We start from the raw sequence: 18,671 nt of genomic DNA, 5'->3' as shown, positions 1-18,671 counted from the left end.
ATCTGTTTTAGCAAAAGCCCTAATATGATATTTGTTCATGTCCAACCGACAAAGCCCTCTAACAGCTGCAGGAATTGTGATTCTTGTCTATCAGGAACAAAAAAAAAAAAAAATGAAATATTGTGCTGTTGTAGAGCCATAGAGTCTGCAGTGGGAAGAGGTTGGGTTGGCTGGGTGGGTTGAGAAAATACTGGACTTTGATCCAGGAAATTGCTGTTTGCTGGCTGTTTCCAACTGATTTTTTAAGCTGATCACAATCATTTTTGCACCTAAACCTAACTTTGTTGGCATTGTCACATCAAATCAGCAAACACTTGTGCTATTCTGGAGGGCAATTACAAAAACTGTATTATGTCATTTATTTAGAGGAATTGTTGGAGGTAAATGAACAAATAAAAATCTGAACAATACAAACATTTTATAGAGTTGTTTTTATTGCTTGATGAAAGGGGTTGAGGGTTGTTGGACCTATGATCTCAGTATGGCAAAAATCCTGGATATGGCCCTGGCCATTGGTCAGTGATAGAAAGCACCAAAGTATATTTAAGTACTGTACTTAAGTAGAAGTTTGATGCACTTGTACTTGTGAATTTCCATTTTCTGATACTTTTTATTTCTTCTCCTCTGCCTTTTGAAATATTGTACCTTTTACTCAGTTTTATTTATCTGACAGGTTTAGTTTCTTGTTAGACATTAGATTTTAAACAGAGAAGCTTATAATTTGCAATTCTTTGTTAAAGATTAAGCCAGTGGTTCTCACACTTTTTGGCTCATGACCTCTTACAAAATAAGGAAAGTAAAGTAGCAGAACCACAGAGTAAAATAGCTTTTATAAGCTGAGAGTCAATATCCTTTTAGTACATTGTGCAAAATGGCCAGTTTCTTAATACTATACATTACTGGATCATAATCATTGATGCATTAATGTGTATATCACTTTAATGTTGCAGTTGGAGCTGCAGCTCCCTCTCACCCTATCTTCCCGTGTTTTTGATATAATAATACACATGACTTGTTTGTTGATTATATTACATATTAAACTGAATCTGCATTTTGCCTCTGAATTGTTGTACAACCCTGTGCAGTAGTAGAAGCAATAAGTGTAGTTTTTTTCACCACCTTCATGACATTGTATCAGTGGAGACAGCAGTAATAACCACACCAAACTAGTTAATTTCAAACATTTCATTATTTTCTCCACATTAACTTTGAAACAACCCCATAAACCAAAGAGTAAGAAAGAGCATGCTCGGGCATGCAATGATGTCACAACATGATGATGCCACTGGGTGCGAAGTATAAAACATACAGTAGCAGAGAGTTTCTTTTTAGATCATTCATAAATTCAGGACATTTCAGTACCCACTGAGAGTTAAAAGCTAGCGTTTATTTTACACTGCTCCCTATGCCTCATGTAGCCTTGTGTTGCTGGATAAAAAAGACGAGAGGAAGAAACTCACAAACCGACACCAGATTGAGCAGGCTAAACAAACATGCTGAAAAAAATCTCATCCGGCCAAAAAGGTGTCTGGAAATGACACCGTAGAAACCCCATTTTTTCCCTTTTTGACTGGTCCAAAAGGGGGTCTGGGAGAGAAAGACAAAACAGTGCATGCCATTTCAGGGTGAAGAGGGAGGTTGGATGAGTGGAGGGTCACCTTTCTTAATGTTGAAGGTTATTAGTTTCCTCTTAGCCTGCCCACGTGGGGTTGTGGTTAAATAAACTTGAGACGGAAAATGAATAAATACGAGGCACTCAGCATTCTCTCTGTCTTGCAAAAAGTAACAAACTTGAATAGTAAAGACACATACACATATATAGTAGAATTAGTGGTTATAACATAACAGTCTCAAGGCTGTACAAAGGGGCAAGGCTGAATCCTCTTCAGTATTTCAGCAGTTAAATGTGTTTATGCTTTTTTTGCGTGCGAATGTGTGCATTAGTGTGGACTGACATAAAATTCCACTTCACTTGCAATAAATTTTGGAAGTTCTTCAAGAATTTGACTTGTGTCTTGGCATGTGTTTGTCACTGATGTTTGATTCATGAATCAAATGTGGATCTGATTCAGTCATATTCTGTGATGTGGATGGATGTAAAGCGATTTCCAAATCTCTGCCGACAGGTGTGATGACAAGAAGTGATAATCAGGACAGAGTGCGTACAAATGAAGACAGAACAGTGATGTTAAAGGGATAGAAAATGCACTTTTAAGACCCAACACAGCCTCATGCAATGGTCGTGTGTGTCTGTGTACTTTGTAGAGGAAATAAAAGGATAATGACGGAGCCCTTTGACATGGATCTACTCTTGCAGCATAGTTCTGTTTGTAGCGCATAGTGCGAATAGGGGTTAGAGACTGGTGGACTGGACTAAATGGAGGAAATGGTTAAAAGGCAAAGGGAGTTACTGTCTGTGGGGTTTAGCATGGAATGTATGTGCTGTGCTCTTGGTTAGCACATTTGTCATGATGATCAGGAAACAAGGGTTGCTATATTCTTGTCTAGAGTGGAGGAAAAATGGGCAAAACTGCCTGTGCCATCTTCAGTCCATCTAACAGCAGATGATGGACACCCATGCATGTGTGTCCTGATACACCACACTAGTTTATTTAAAGCTGCACACTTTACGTTCTTGTGACTCTAATCCGGCAACTTTTTTTTTCTATGGTTGCAAGCTCAAAATAAGCATTTGAAAAGGAACAGTGCTCTCAGAGAAACTGAAACAGGCTTTAACGGAGGTGAAAAGAGCAGTAGCAACAAAAGAAAGGCTCTGCTGTGTCCGTCACTTGGGCTGCGGGCTCCAGTCGAATAGGCAGAAAGTCCATCTCAGTACGTAATAATATAATATACTGTAGTTATCAATAAGTCTTAGTAAATCATACCTGTATAAGCTTAAATAAAGAAGTGAATGAAAAGAATGGCTACTCCAATATTGAGTAAAATGACCATAACCACCAGAATAGAGCTGGAGCCCTAGGAGACAAAACAGGAGGAAAGAAACAGTTAGTCCAGTTGTGGCAAACAGTGGCAACAGCAGAGCTACAAGAAACAAGCTCAAATGAAACCTGGTAAATAGAAATAGGAGTGCAAAACTCCACAGCGGCAACTGATTACACTGTATTAGAACAGATGGCAATAAAGGTGATGAAGTACTGATTATAATAATATTTGCTATAGCTAATTTAATCCTTTCATATGTTTGTATATGTTACAAATCAAATACAAGGTGTGTGCTGATTTTCTGAAGTGACTATTTTAAGGTACTTAAAACTAATAACATTTTCCTTTTTTCTCTCTTTCAATTGTAATTTTTTCCGTATTGCTGATATTTTGACATTTTGTTGATCATTTGATGTATTGCTTTACTTTTAGAGATGTACAGTTTTGAATTACTAATTGCTTTGGTTGTCCTACTCATTTTTCCCATAAACAATGTTTACATCTCACAGTTGGAGCACTTTTTCACTGCAGATCTTCACAGTTCATTCATGATTACAAATGAGTGAGAGCTGCATTAGAAAATATCTCATTCTGTGTTAAACTTAAACTGTAAAAAAAAACAAACTGAAATATTTAATTTAATCTGCAAATTATATGATCAGTAGAGAATGTGGAGTTAAATTTTGGGTAAATACGCCATTTTGGAAGATCACGCTCATTATCCATCAAAGAGATATACATTACATTATAAGTTGATTTAAAAAATAAATATTATCCCATAGGGCTACATACCGTGGCAGCTGCTTCAGTAATGTCTGCATGTCCACTTCAGTGTTTAGTTTGAGCACACACAGGACAGAAATTGATTCGTCTGCATGGTTTATGTTATCTGCTGATTGCTTAGCTCTCAAACTAAGAGCTGAGATCAGGGTGCAGAGTCATTTTTCAGTATGGCACTCTCATAGATGGGATCTCTAGGTCTGCTATGAGCTACAGTCAGTTAAGGTTATCCATTTTGGATTACTACAGTCAGTAAAATGATATCAAAATGATTTAAGCAACTTTCTTGCCAAAACCAAAACAAGAATGTAAACAAATAAATACAGCGTGCATGCATCTCCCAAAATCACACTCCTGTCCTAAAATTCAACATGGCATGATGTACCTTCACATTCTCTGTTTTCTAAAAATAAATGTTATCTTTGCTTCTGCTTGCTGTTAGTGGAACACGTATACACAAATTTTAGAGTTGCAATTTGATGTTGTGTACCAAAATCGACCTTCAGAAGTGTAGTTAACTTACCCCTTTACGATTTAACCTTAGACCTTTTTTATAAAAACAAAAAACACACAAAACCAAATATTATTTTGGAAATATTTCTTATTTGGAAACTTCCAGACACTAGTTGTTTCCTCCTGTTCCTGCAGTTTTTAATGCTAAGCTAGGCTAATTGTTCCTCAGGTCTTGTTCCATATTTAAGAGTCTTATCTACAGTAACAAGCAATTAAATGAATAAGCATATTTCCTACAATGTCAAGTTATTTCTTTCATGATAACTAATTATTCAATTGTTAAAATGAACACTTAGCAATTAAAAGAATAATAAAAAATATGGATCCTTACAACTATAAATAAGCAGACAGAATTTGTATCTGAAACAGATGTTATAAGGACTCACTGAGTTTGATTTGAGGGTCAGATGCTCTCCTTCCTGCTCCAGAGTGATGGGCTGAGACTTTAGGGGTGGGGAGAGGGTGAGGTCCCTGTGCAGTGGCCACTCCTCCAGCTCTGCCCCCACATTCAGGTTATCCAGCATCTGTACAGAGTCCATGGATCCCTCTCTGACTGGCCGAAGGCCTCGAGATCGCAGCCTGTTGTTTTTGGGGGCTGGAGACTCCTGGCCCAGACTCCGAGTTGTCTGCGAGTCTGGACACTGAAGTCTCATGTCAACCATATAGTCATTCATCCTTTCCTCATCCTGCTCTGTCAGGCGTGAGTGGGCAGGACTCCACCTAACGGTACTTTCAGCAGTCCAGCCCCCAGTGAGGCCATCTAGCCTTTGGTCAATTACAGCATGCTCGTTAAGCTTGTGGTTGCAGGGGTTGTGCTGCTTTACATGGTGGTTGGAGTAGGCATGCTCTGGAAGGTTGTAACTAGAAGAGACGTGGTCCTTTGCATTGTGATTAGAGGAGGTATAACCTTGGGACTTGTGATTGGAAGAAGCATGCTCAGTCTTGTGATTGGACATGTTATGTTCCAAGGCCTTGTGATTGGATAAAATGTGCACCTGTGGCTTGTAGCTGGAAGAAGCATGTTCGCTAGCCTTGTGATTGGTGGAAGAATGATCCCATGTTTTGTGATTGGAGGATGAATACTCCCTTGACTTATGATTGGAAGAGGCATGTTTGGAGGGCTTTTGGTTGGTCAAGGAGTGCTCCCACGCTCTGTAGGAGGAAGTATATTCCCGGGACTTATGATTGAACAAGCATTTCTCCCGTGGTTTGTGGTTGGACAAAGGTGCTTGCTCGTGGCCATTGATCTGACCCTCTTGCTCTTCCAGAAGGGAGGGTGTGGTAGAGCGGCTGCTGCCTCCTCGGTCTGGATACATGTCATCGGTCCAATTGTTAGCCCCTCCCCTTGACAGATCCATCCCCCGCCCCTCCACCATTACCTGGATCTCGGCCCCGCCTTGATCATCCACAGCAGTCTGACGCATGAAGCAAGCATTTCTGGGGTGATGGGTGTGCTTGGGTGGACTGTGGGGGGGTGAGGTGGGTACACTCAGCATGGGGCTGAGATCAGGTGGCGTGGTGTCTGGAGTGCACAGCTCCGGACTGTCTGTTTCTGTGGAGATGACCTCATGGTCTTTGTCCTTGGTGTCCTGATGCTTGGGCCTCTGACATTCGAGCCCTGTGAGAGCAGTTTGAGAACAGCACCACTGAAGTGATTTGGCACCAGTCCAGAACAAACCCATCAGACCTACAGTGTGTGTCAGTGTCATTAACATGCAGAGTAACAAAAGGAGTGAAAGGCTGCGTAAAGACTGAACAATGTACAGGCAATCACTGTTGTCTTAGAGAGGGTGAAAATTATTACACTTGATTTTTGTGTTCTGAAAGGCCAATCCTCTATAGTTGGCATTTATTATAAGATTAACATATGTGTGGACACACTGAGCCCGCATACTGTAAATCCACATACATATGCAATGAGAATGTGTGGCCAAATATTTGACTAGTAGTGTATATATGGATATATAATTAACCTATAGTTCACATATAGAAACATGCTTTTTTGTAGATTTTAAATGAATATGTAATTCAATATGCTCTTTTATCATATCTATAATTTGCTGCCTTTTTGATTTAGACTGTTACAACACAGCTTTCCTTCTCTCTCTGTCACTCCAATTTTATGTACAGAGTTTTTTATTGACTGGAAGGTTATAAGTTTTTAGCTATGTTGACTTATTGAGATCATACCAATGCTTGAGCAGTGAATACTTGAGCAGTGTGTTTAATGAAAAAATGTTGACATGTCAAATACTTACATTAATTTGCCCACTATGCAGTATAGATATATATGTTTATATGGGAAAAACAACTGAACCTACAGTAAGAAAAAGCACTGAACCAGGTGATTCCACTAATTAGTTCTGTTACCTGTGTTAATTTGAATCAGTTGGGTTGGTGCATGTAGCTATGAGAACCTCGACTCTTTTAAAATAGCCATCTACGAATGCATCATTTGTTACCAAGCTTCCACACAAGAAAGATCTCATGATGGATAGAGACAAAGAGCTTTCCAAAGAACTTTGAAGCAAGATTTGCAAATGTTAACAAATAATAACACTTTTGCTTGAAAAATGACCAAAATAATTAATTAGTTATCAAAACTGCTGCAAGTTATTGTTCCATCTATACTGTCTGTTACAGTAACTAGTGAATCCTCCAACTGTTCACAGCTCTACACTGATCAAAGACATATTCCGAGTCTGTTTGTGGTAATTTTGCATCTCTTTGTAGTCATTCTGTGGTGCTTTATGGTCAGAGAAATATTAGCAGTCATTTCTACAGGTTCAGGGGCTCAAGGGATCAAGGGCACCCTGGACCTGTGCCCATTAGACCCATTCAATAAAATATTAAATCATTATATTATCAAATTATTACTACTTTAATATTGGCAGTCAGCAAATATCAGCAGGGCTAGCCTGTTGATTATAAAAGATTTGCAGGTTAAATGGAAATGTTTTTATATCATCACACATATTAATCAGTGGTAAATACTGTCATATAATGCAAATTACCCTGTGTAGTGATACAGAATGATACCGGTCAAATGAACTATGGCATCCATCAGATGTACGTTTACCGGAATTAAAACTTGTCACGCTGGGTCTGCTGATCACTCACCATTCCCATAGATGTGGAAGGAGGGAGAAAGTTCTTTGGCAGCTATCCGGGCCAGTCGACACTCTTCCATGGCCTTCTGTGCCACTCCTTCAGCTGCCTCCGCCTTCCCACGAGCATGGCTCATCCTGCACAGAAGAGGGAGCCACTGAGGTCAAACAGGCTTCATAGGTTATTATTGGTTCTGTATCTATGTAATACTGCTTTGTTTGACCTGACTTGAGCTGAAATGGCTTCCCACTTTACCTTTATTTTAAAAACTATTTAGATTAGTCAAGCAGAATTTCCATAATTTGTAACAGTGAACATTTGAAGCATGTAATTTATTTATTTAGTTTGTATTCTGCATTCTGTTTCTGCCATCATGTCGTGCAGTCGTGGAATCTAACTTAGTACATTTAATTAAATACTTAACAGTACTTATGTACACATTTAACATACTTGTACTTTACTTGAGTATTTTCTTTAGATGCTTTATACCTCTGCTCCACTCTAACTGAGAAGGTTGTATTGTACTGTTGACTTTACAGATTCAGATTATTGCATGCAAAACATGAGGACCTTAAAAAAATATTTGTTTTGTTACAGATTAAAGTGGTACCCAACGACATGTAACAGTAAAAAGTAATACAAGTACATCTCAAATGATTACTCAATTATGCAACTATTTTAATATTTTTGTCATTTTTCATGTAAACATGCCAAAACATTTGACTGTTCCAGCTTCTGAAATGTGAGAATTTGTTGCTTTTCTTTTGAACTAGTTTAATCATTTTGAGGTTTGGATTACTGGTTGGACAAGTATTGTGAAGGTGCCAAACATTCAGTCAAATCATTTAATTGAAAGATTTATCAAGAGATTAATCAGTGAGGTAAATAATAAAGTAGGCAGTTAGTTGTGGTCCTTGACATTGGCGAACCTCTTTTTAAAGGGAGGGTGTTTCAGGGATAAAATACATCATGTAACACACAAGTAAAACAAAGTGAATTTGGTTAGACCAGTGGTTCTCAGCCTTTTTTGGGTGAACGCCCCCTTAAGTCATATGTCTTATGTACTGTAACAACCCCACAGCTGTCATTGTATTTGTATTCAGATGTTGCTAACTGCTGATTGGTGCACAGAAGTATGCCACATTTTCTGACATGCCATATCCAACAAAAATTCTGTAATCTCTCCTGTAAGATAACCACAAGTGTTGTAGCACTGACAGAAATGGTGAGTAGCCTAAATGCAGGTCCCCAGTGGTCACAGCAAAAAGCTGATTGAGAAAAGATGCTTTCAGAGTTGTTAGGGAATGTCTTACCTTGACATGGCAATCTCAGCTTTCTGCTTGGCAATGTCTGCAGCCTTCTCAGCAGCTTCGACAGCTCGATCCACCTTTTCTCTGATTTTACTGGCCCTCAGTGGAATCAGGTTCTTGCGTTTTCCACTCACTAGCACATTCTGCTTGTACTTTCCCTCCTCCTTGGTGCCATCGGGGAAAGTAGTGCACCCATATCCGTGCCTCTTGTTCCCTGCCCATTCGCCTGCGTAATGCAGGCCGTCTGAGCGCCGACTCACGCCCCATCCAGCCCTCTGGTCGGTCCGCCACTCACCAGCGTACATTTCAGTGACGGTGGCATCCACAGGAGAACCCTGCTCACTCTCACTTGCGTTAGAGTGGATGTCAGACGCAGCAGAGCTGACGGTGCTCATGCCAGCTTCGCTACAGAAGGAGCTCTGCTTGCTGAGCTGACTGGCCAGAGAGCTTTTGGACTCAGAGCGTCGAAGCTTCAGTCCGCTGAGGATGGACTGACGGAAGCGGCCTTTTCTCTTCCTCTGTCGTTCAGTTTCACTTGGAGCTGTCAGAGCGAACCCACCTCGGCCCACAGGGCTCCCAGCCAGCCCGGCCACCACCCCGTCTGTGGGGGTGGTGGCAGTGCCATCCTCCAGCACAGCCGGAGGGCCGTGGCTGTGCTCGGAGCGGAGGGAGTTTATGGATGTTCGCAAAGGGAAGAGAATAACGGCCGCCATGCCGTATGGCACACTCTGACGCACACCATAGCCATGACGCATGCCTCCCAGCCACTGGCCTTGGTAGGTTCCTGAAACAAAGATAGTGACAAAATGAGAGTCAGATGAAGAAATATGACAAATGCTTATGGAAGTTTTTCCTAGCTTGCAGCCATGCGAGCCTCTAGGGATGATACTGTCTGTTGGCGGGTCCACTGCTTCTAATCCAGAGTAGCTCTTTATTTTCATCATTATCATCTATTTATTCCATGGCTATCTTAGAAATTCTCATAGTGGTAATATTAACTTAAATACACATGATTCTTTACTGCCATTATACACAAACACATTCTGTCTCTAATTGTTACAACACTATTGTACTCAAAATTATCGTGCAATTAAAAAAAAAAGTTCAACATTAAAAGATTTATAAAGATAGAGGCGAATGCAGGACTCTTGAGTTGGATGGCACAATTGTGGATGTAATATTAACATTGGAGCATTTGTCTTAAAAAAAAAACAGTAGTAATCATTTGTATTCTAAAATGCCAACAAATGTGTGAAAAGCAACAGATATATTTATTTGTGTGTACACTTTTAATGACTGTTAATGCCAGAAATAAAATCTTTGAAATATCCCAGTGTCAAGATGAGACATATTGGCATGACATCAAAGCTGTTAAAATAAAAAAAAACAAAAAAAAACACTTGAAATAAACCCAGAGTAACACCAGATATAGGGCATCTCTAGGCTGCAAAAAAGTTCCTGTGTTGAGTGAACAATTTAAGATTTGGCAGAGGTGGGATGTGGAAGACCAACATAACATACTACAGCACAGGATGAAGGGCCAACAACGTGACAGTTTCATCATTTCTAAAACAAAAAAGCAGGCTTGTCATTCTAAAATCTTCCCTGAAGTTTTTCTTCAAGTTTCTAAAAATGATCAGAAATAAAACCTTTTGTTATACACAATCATTTGAATCCGTTATCCTGAAGTTCCCGCAACATGCCCTCTTCTCGTCTTCCTCGCCATACACCAATGAAATCAGTCAACTGCAATCAACACCCATGCTTCTTTCAAGGAGAAGAGCTCCCTGGAGAAACTTTCAAACAAAGCAGGTCTGCAGTAGGGAGAAGTCGACATCTTACACACTCCATTCTTTTTGCAAACCCCTGAGGTGGTCAGAACAAAAGGTGGAACTGATCCAGAGTGTCATATTACTGGACAGGAAACTCAGCAGCTTCCGGTTAAACTCACACTTTGTCGCTTCCATTTACAGGGGAGCTCGGCAGCAGAGCTTCCAGCTAAAAAGGCTGGAGAGTTTTAGGTCATGAAAGGCATTTCAGTAGCTGTCTACACTTCCTTCATGCAATCTTGGCTCAGCCTCAGTAGGTCCTACTTTATATCACTAGACAGCACTCAGGAGAGTGCAAACCTCCGCCAGGGTATATCAGTTTCCCCATGATGCCATTCTACATAAAAGCTATTTTCCCATAATAGTTTGCCTCTCATAATATAATTCCTTGACCATGAAAACCTCTCCCCAATATTTGGAACTACATTGATATTTTTATTAGTTTGAATGTTATTCACGAAATATGATAGACTTGAGCAATTACTAAATGCTACAAACAGCTAAATAGCCTAATTGTCCCATGCAGACTGAAATAATGTCTACTTACAGTTCTTCATAGACATATACAATGCACACCATTTGGTTGCACGTAAGTCCTCTTTAGAGTCCACTTTCCAACAAGCCTCCTGCTATACTTATTAGCTCCACTTGATTTCACTACAAATGCTCTTCAGCGCAGCTGCACACTTTCACCACAAGGGGAATCACATATAGTCAGAAGCCTTTCCAACACTCACAATGGTGAAGAATCCTTTAAAATATTATTTGGTCCAGATCAGTACCAGTATCCAGTGGATTGTTCCATAGGCCAAACCTTACCTCTCTAAAAAACTTTGTCAAATCCATTCTTTTTGAGTGAACAAACCAACCAGCAGTCATTAAAACAGCATATACAGAAGTTCAAATTAGCTCCACCTTTACATTGGGTGACAATACAAAAATGCATGTGTAAGTATAATCCAGTAATATAACATACATTTATGTGAGATGTTTTACATTTAGTACTTAGTGTATACTTGTATGCTAAAATTGCTGTAATACCACTGTTTGGTGCTGAGTAGGTAGTGTAGGCCTACAGTGTTTTTGTTTGTTTTCTTTAGCTTTTAGAACTTTTCATAGAAAGCTGTTGCCTGCTGCTGTAAACAACACTCTGATAGCAATGAGAATTCATCAAAACAATAAAATTGTGGATCATGAAACCAAAGTGAGGAGTTACAGTTAAAAAAAGGATAAAACCTTCCAATGAACTGAGGTGAACTGAGTTTGTCACTATGACCTTTTTATTTTATTTTTTTTTTCATGCAAATGTTTGAAAATATGGCAGTAGTCTGGTTCTGGTCAGTAGAATATTCCTGAACTTCTTGTAAGGTGAGCAAGTTTATTTAACAGTAAACCAAGAAAATATAAAATGTAACCACACCTGACGTTTTGTTGTCTCTTTCCAAATAACACTCAGGCAAGACATGATTGGTTTTGGCAAAGCACGATGACCCTTTAAAGCAGACTTAATAGATTTGTTTTGGCCACTTGGGGGCAGAGCAACAGGCTGCAAACACTGACCTCAGCCCATGTAGTTGTTATGAAGTGTGTATTAGCAAATATCAACTTGTTTATACATCCAGTGGACTCAACAGCTATTATTAACTTTGCCTTTCTGCTGTTTGGTGTAGGTTTAGACCTATTGAAGTTTTTTCACTGAAAATGAAGAAACACCATTGTCACTATGCCTAACCCCTCATTTGTATATTGTTAATATAAAATATTGATTAGAGCAGCTTTAAGGTGATATCTGCATTATTACCTGATCTTGTAAGTATGCAGTGCTTTTGCATGGGACAAGTGATTACGTTATGTAAACAGTCGGTTGAATAAAACTACATGGTTTTTGTGCTGTTGATGGGCAATATTGTCCCACAGTGCAATACAAAAGGAAACAGAGGGGTGTTCATAGCTGCAAAATATTACATTAAATTGCAGAAGGTGTTTAACAACCCATGTAAGATGTGGAAAAACAAAACATGCAAGCTGTTAGTATATTAATATGCTGCTTTGTCTTTGTTAAGTTTCATTGGCAGTGGCATATTCATTGGTACGTGAATTAGGACTATATTGTTTCCTCTTTATAAAAAAATGTTAAAGAACACTGATTGTCTTGTTTACTACCTAAAACAGTGTGCTATACAGATTAGCATAGCCTATATACAGTACAGTATACTGCATACAGTCAGCAGACCTATGTACTGTAGTCCAGACACCGGCACTGAGACACAACTACGCTTACAAATGGAGCTGTCCATTGTTCTGAAACCGAATCTTGTTGCTCTATATACAGACAAAACTAAATCAAATATTTCACTTCATGCTGCTTATTTTCAATATTTTTCCCAGTAATTTGCCTTTTTGAGTTCCAGCCCATTGTTTATCATCTGAATAAGTGAAAATTATTTTGGTATTAAGCTTTTTAAGGCTCCGGGACTAGAAAAACAGGTTTTTATGTTTCTGGGTCAGGAGCTGTCTACAATACTGAAATCAAACCCTGTGGCTTCACATGCAATCCAATCTCAAGTCTCAAATGTTTTCCCCCTGAATATTCTGTGTATCCATTATTATTATTATTACTACAGGCAAGTATTTTCCTCGAGCTTTTTAAGACGCAGGAAGTTCTAAATACGGTTCTGCCTGGTGTAAAGTAACTGAGCACATTTAGCCTACATTCACGTTATTTCACTTAAGTACAGTAGGCTACTAGAGTTAGTTACCTTTACTTAACAATAATATTTGCATTTCTGCTACGTTATAGCCTAATTCCAGTCCACTTCATGTCGGAAGGAAATGTACTTTTCACATCACACTATTGTAAGATTTTGCTTCACAGCTACTTTGAGGATCAGCCTATATAACTGCTGCAGATGCAGAGTATGCATATGGTAAGTTTATAAAATACAACACACTGTTGAATTTGTTGTGGGTTCCAACTTTGTTGGCTTGTGATACCTTAAAAATAATAATAAAATAAAAACAGCGTGTAACTGTGGGTTCGAACAATTTTCACATATCCATGAGAGACATTTTTTCTCGAACTGTTTCATTTAAAAATGAAATGAATGCTTGAGGGACACATTTTGATACTTTAAATGTATTTAGATAACGATGCTTTTGTAGGCTACTTTTATTAAGAGTGGGAATTTGAATGCTGAACTCTTAGTTGTAGTCCAGTATTTTACTGATACTTCTACTACTTCGTCCACCACTAGTTTACTGTTCAGGAGCTGTCAGCGGTGCTGAAACCCAAACCGGCGGTCTCACGCTCGGTGGACCTGTCTGTACAGTAGGTGGAGTATGGTTTGATAATCGCTTGCTCTGCTGGTCGACCTGTCTCTTTGGGGGGGAAGGGGTGGGGTGGGGGGTCTGTGTATTTGACGGAGAAAAGCCTGCACAATTGGGCTGTGGAAAATACTGTATGTCTGCGGGCGCGCGCCCTATTCATCTGTCGGAGGGCTTCCACGTGAGCGGAAGAAAGAAGCAGAGCTGTTGTGTGACGCAGTCTTTTTTTATGTTGTCCTCTTCTCCCGTTTCCCTTCTTTGAATTTCACAGTGTTGTATTACACCAACAGGTGTACGGCTGTAACGTTAATGCTCACGCAGGGAGCCGTCTAAAAAACAAACTCCACGTTTCATCATCCAGGTGCTGCGCGGTGCTCGGGGGGGCGGGCGTTACAAGCATTGGTTATCAAGCGGCCTAGATTACATGACCCAAAGTCACCGAGACTGACAGAAGCAGAGAGCCAATTAGAGAGCTGAGAGCTGGTCCCTAGTGACACGCTGACCTGCTGCCTCCCGTTACCATGGAGACTTCACAGCACAGAGGGTGAGATGCAGAGGGGAGAGAGGTGAAGGTGTTATACACCTGATATACCTGTGCGCACCAAACAGCAGTGATGAGAATTCAACATGGTTTCATTTCTAATATTAGATACACTTGCCCTCTTTTTATCACCATCCGTAGCCTGCTTCTGTTGTTTTCTGACACTAATGATAAGGGCTGGCCAGTGTGAACGTGAGTTGAACATTTGTGGTTGTTTTTTTTTTTTTTTCTAGCCATTGTAAATCTGATCTCCAAACTAGAGTTTGGCATGAAAACAAAAGCATGGGGAAGATATTTGGGGGGTAAAGTGGCCCTAACAGGTGTGTTTCAGACAATCAGTTTGAGCCTTACCTCCGTCAGAGTAGGTTTCAGTGCCATATCCATCCTGCAGACCATTGCTCCATGTCCCCTCGTACCGGGCCCCACTGGCTGTGCTCTCCAGCTGCCCATAGCGACCTTTGAATCCTTGCGTCCACTCCCCTCTGTACTCCCAGCGGCCCTTGCTCTCCACTCCAATGCCATGCCGCTTGCCCTGCGCCCAGGTGCCCTGATAGTTGTTCCCACTGGGCCAAGTGTACACACCCAAGACCTCAAAGCCATGACTCCAGGTCCCTGCGTACTCGCCCTGTCCGTGGGGCCCTGTGCACACCCCTCGGCCATGGGCCTTACCCTGCTCCCACCCCCCGCAGTACGACCCCCCATCATCAAAGTCAAACCTGCCTCCAGTGGACATGCATGAAACAGGTTTAGGCAAATCCTTAGAATGTCAAGAAAAAGAAAAGACAAGGGCCTGGTTCACTCAGAGGGAGCAAGAAGGAATGAGGCCTCGTTTGAATCAAGTAGCATGGAGGTGTAGGGCCTTGACTCACCCTCTCTTCTTAGTTTAGGAGAAAAAACACTGGCTGCTCATTATAAAAACGAGAAGATGGCCCAAAAAGCATCACCCTATGATGGAGAAGCAATCTAAGCCTCAGCAATGGGCCTAGAGTGATGAACACAGCTGCCCATGGGTATGCAGGCTCAGAGTACTTCTCCCCTTCCTCTGCCTCTACTTCCTCGTCCACTTTCAGCTCCACGCAGCCTGGCAGCTTGCCGGCCCGTTGCCTCAGCCGTGCAGCAGGGCACTCCAGACAAGCAAGGCCTAGGTGTTTCCAGTCCCAGAGGCCCACAGAGCGGCGACAGCGGCAGCAACCGAGCTCAGCTCAGTCAGACATTACAGCATCCCCACATCCCTGCTGCACCAGCAAACAGAGAGGGAGATGGGGTAGGGATGCTGCTGCACTCCTACGGCATTTAAAAAAAAATCATAGGAGCAGAGAAGTTGAAGATATTTCTCTATAGCATGGCCTGGAAACAAGCAATCCAAGCTAACACTCAGAAAATCACATCCATAACCACACACATGCAGCCTCAGCCTTGCACGCACTCCTCGGCAGAAATAATGGAGTGTGAATATTTTTCCGTATCTTATTTCTTCACCTTTTTTCTCCTCTTTGCTCTGCTGTGATCTTAATATGAGGCTCTTTCCTGAAGATGAGGCTGTGAAGAGCAAGAGGAAAAAATATAAGCAGAAAATTATTCCTCCCCTTTTCCCTCTGTCCTTTCCATTTTAGCACTCGCCTAAATCTGGATTGTTGTATCCCAATTCCACCAAGTCATCCGTCCTCTCCTGGTTTTTGGCCTCTCTCTGGCTCTTTCTATCTCTCTGTCTAAAATCTGCTCATTACAGGACTGTTTCACCCCAGCCAATACCCCTCCCCCACATACACACATGCACACTCTGAACACACACTCCTTCTCTGGGCTCTTAAAGAGATAGAGACGGAGGGATGTTGCGAATAGCTGCATGTACAGAGCTCGCTGCTCTCTCCCTTTGGGGATACAGCCTGCTTTTCCTAATTATCCAGCCTCATTTCACTCGCTCACACTCCTCCTCCTCCCAGACTGAAATGTGGACAGTCAGCAAACTGTTTTCCTGATAACTGGAGGTTTGTGAGCTCATTGATCCTGTGCCACTCTCATTTTAGCTAATTATTTGTCTTTTTTAGCTGTTGTATCAAAGGCTAACCAATGGACTGTATGGGTGTCACTTGAGTGAGCTTTACTGAAGACCTCAAAGACCCAGAATGACCCTGTTCAACAGAAAAATGCCCACCAACCTACAAACACATTTCTAAACCCCGTATATGAACATGGAACCAAATTATGGGCGCTTCAACCACCTTGATGTTCGGAGCAGTCACATGGTTAATATTTTTCTAATCAATGACTGGAGCATGATGGTATTGGAAATCTTTCTCTCATTGAACACACCATCTGTTGGATTGTATGGTGACCGGTAACTGATGTCAAAGGAGGAAAGCGATATTTATGGTTGTTACGCACACAGTGGAAAACCCAACATAGGTGCGACATAAATCAACATTATAATACTCTAAACAGCCCTATACACATAAACACACACACACACACACACACACATTTATGTACTAATAACAGTATGTAGTAGCAACAATTTGCAAACCAGATGTTCAGTGCACCATCTTTCTTTGTTAAATGTGACCCAGAATAAACAACAAACATATACAGTACTGCTTTTTATATCAACAGTGAGGGCAAACAAGGAATCAATAAAATAACTGAAAAGAGCCAGAAATAATGTCCTAATTACTGCTTCATGGTTGTACGCCTCCGCCAACCAGTCAAATTCGTGGGTATGGGACAGAAGTGAGGTCACTGAGCTCTGATCTTTGACCACCAAAACATAGTCAGTTCATTTTTGAGTCCAAGTGGACATTTGTGTCAAATTTGAAGAAATTCCCTCAGGGTCTTCCTGAGACATTGTATTCACAAGAATCACATGGACGGGCAGGCAGACAACCTGAAAACATAATGTGGCTATCTCTGGTATGGAGGCATTTAAAAAATGATGTAAGATAGACACTGAAAACGCTTAATATGAAGAATTGAAACATAATTATTCATATTAAGCGTTTTCGGTGTTTGATGCTGGTATCTCCACTCTCTGCACTTCTGTTGCACATTTCAGTGAGCAGATCAGAGTCTGATAAATGCCTCAGAGATAGATGTGTTTTGTGCCTCCTGCAATTCTGTTGGGATTTAAGTAATGTCAGAAGACCTTACTTGTTTTCAAAGTCTCTGCTAATTGGAACCAGTGCGTTACATTGTTGAGGGTCTGGCTATAAGTGCAATGGTTATGGTTGAATGGTCCAACAATAGAGAACAAGACATAATTCAAACAGGCAGACACAGTGAGGACAGTAAACACAAAGTTCTCATTGAAACACTAATATAAATATGGCAAAATACTACAGTATATCATGGTAAGTTTAATCATAATCACAGTAAGTGGCACCTTTATCTCTTGATGTTGCTTTCACATCCTGCACATCTGCATGAGAGCATAAAAACAAACAAAAAAATCCATCCCTTCTTAAAAATATATAGTCAATTACTGCCTTGTTAACACTACTTTTATAAAGCCATATCCAGTGGCCATGGGGGCCAGAGGGGTCCCTGCAACTGAGCCTCTGTGTGAAGTGACTATTAAAATGTTCTGTCAGCTTAATTTTTTTCATGAGCAGTCTGTTGATTCTTTTAGATTTTAATTGAAGAAAAGAGAAAGCCAAAACATTGAGACTTGAAAATCACACAGAAGTGAATTCACGCTTCCTCCTCTCTCTCTCTCTCTCAAGATGATGTACTTTATAAAATGTGTCGTGATCCCTCATTTGGTGCACTTCAAACATTTACAATAATCAGTATATGTGTTGAGGCATTTTCAAGTTTGTGTTTAAGCAGGAAATTTGTCACTTGCACCTTGGAAAGAATACTAGCTGGAAGTGAGTGTGACAGCAGAGAAAGCAGTGGAAAAATTTAATGAGCTGCTGTCTGCACACAGTTCATCACGATCTTTGTTCTTGCTCACTAGCTTTTCTTTTATACTTGAAGGAGTATGAAGACAAATGACTATGATAAATAACTTAAAGGCCTCACAAACAACATTCAAGCAAGCATGAATGCACACATCGCCAAGAAACACTGTCACATCACACCAGGAAATGTCAGAAGTACCAACGGAGGATTTAATAAGTTGTCTGAGAGTGAGCAGTAAGACATGTTTATCAAGTGACTTCCACCTAATCACAACTGAGTGTAAAGTCTCTTTTAAGAGCAACTCACATATATGATCAGTGAAGAGATTAGATAATCAGAGATACAGGCTGACCCTGCATCTGAAAACCGTGCCATGAGGTCAAGTTAGAGATAGTGATGCTCTGACCCAGTCGTCTAGCCATCAGT

General features: G+C 40.7%; 1 protein-coding gene across 1 annotated transcript; it reads right to left on the bottom strand.

Annotated features, from left to right (window-relative positions):
* Window positions 1-256: 256 nt before the first annotated feature.
* Window positions 257-16,082, bottom strand: jph3a (junctophilin 3a). The gene is made up of 5 exons (XM_020619926.1): window positions 14,700-16,082; window positions 8,658-9,438; window positions 7,357-7,481; window positions 4,623-5,854; window positions 257-2,976 (listed from the first exon to the last, which is right to left on the bottom strand). Exons 1-5 carry the CDS (start codon window positions 15,079-15,081, stop codon window positions 2,896-2,898), a joined length of 2,601 nt encoding a protein of 866 aa, XP_020475582.1. The 5' UTR covers window positions 15,082-16,082; the 3' UTR covers window positions 257-2,895.
* Window positions 16,083-18,671: the final 2,589 nt, after the last annotated feature.

Source organism: Monopterus albus, unplaced genomic scaffold (assembly GCF_001952655.1).
Source record: "Monopterus albus unplaced genomic scaffold, M_albus_1.0 scaffold228.1, whole genome shotgun sequence".
NCBI classification, from domain to species: domain Eukaryota; kingdom Metazoa; phylum Chordata; class Actinopteri; order Synbranchiformes; family Synbranchidae; genus Monopterus; species Monopterus albus.
Note: the sequence above shows the minus strand (reverse complement) of the source record. Positions and strands in the feature narration are given on the sequence as shown.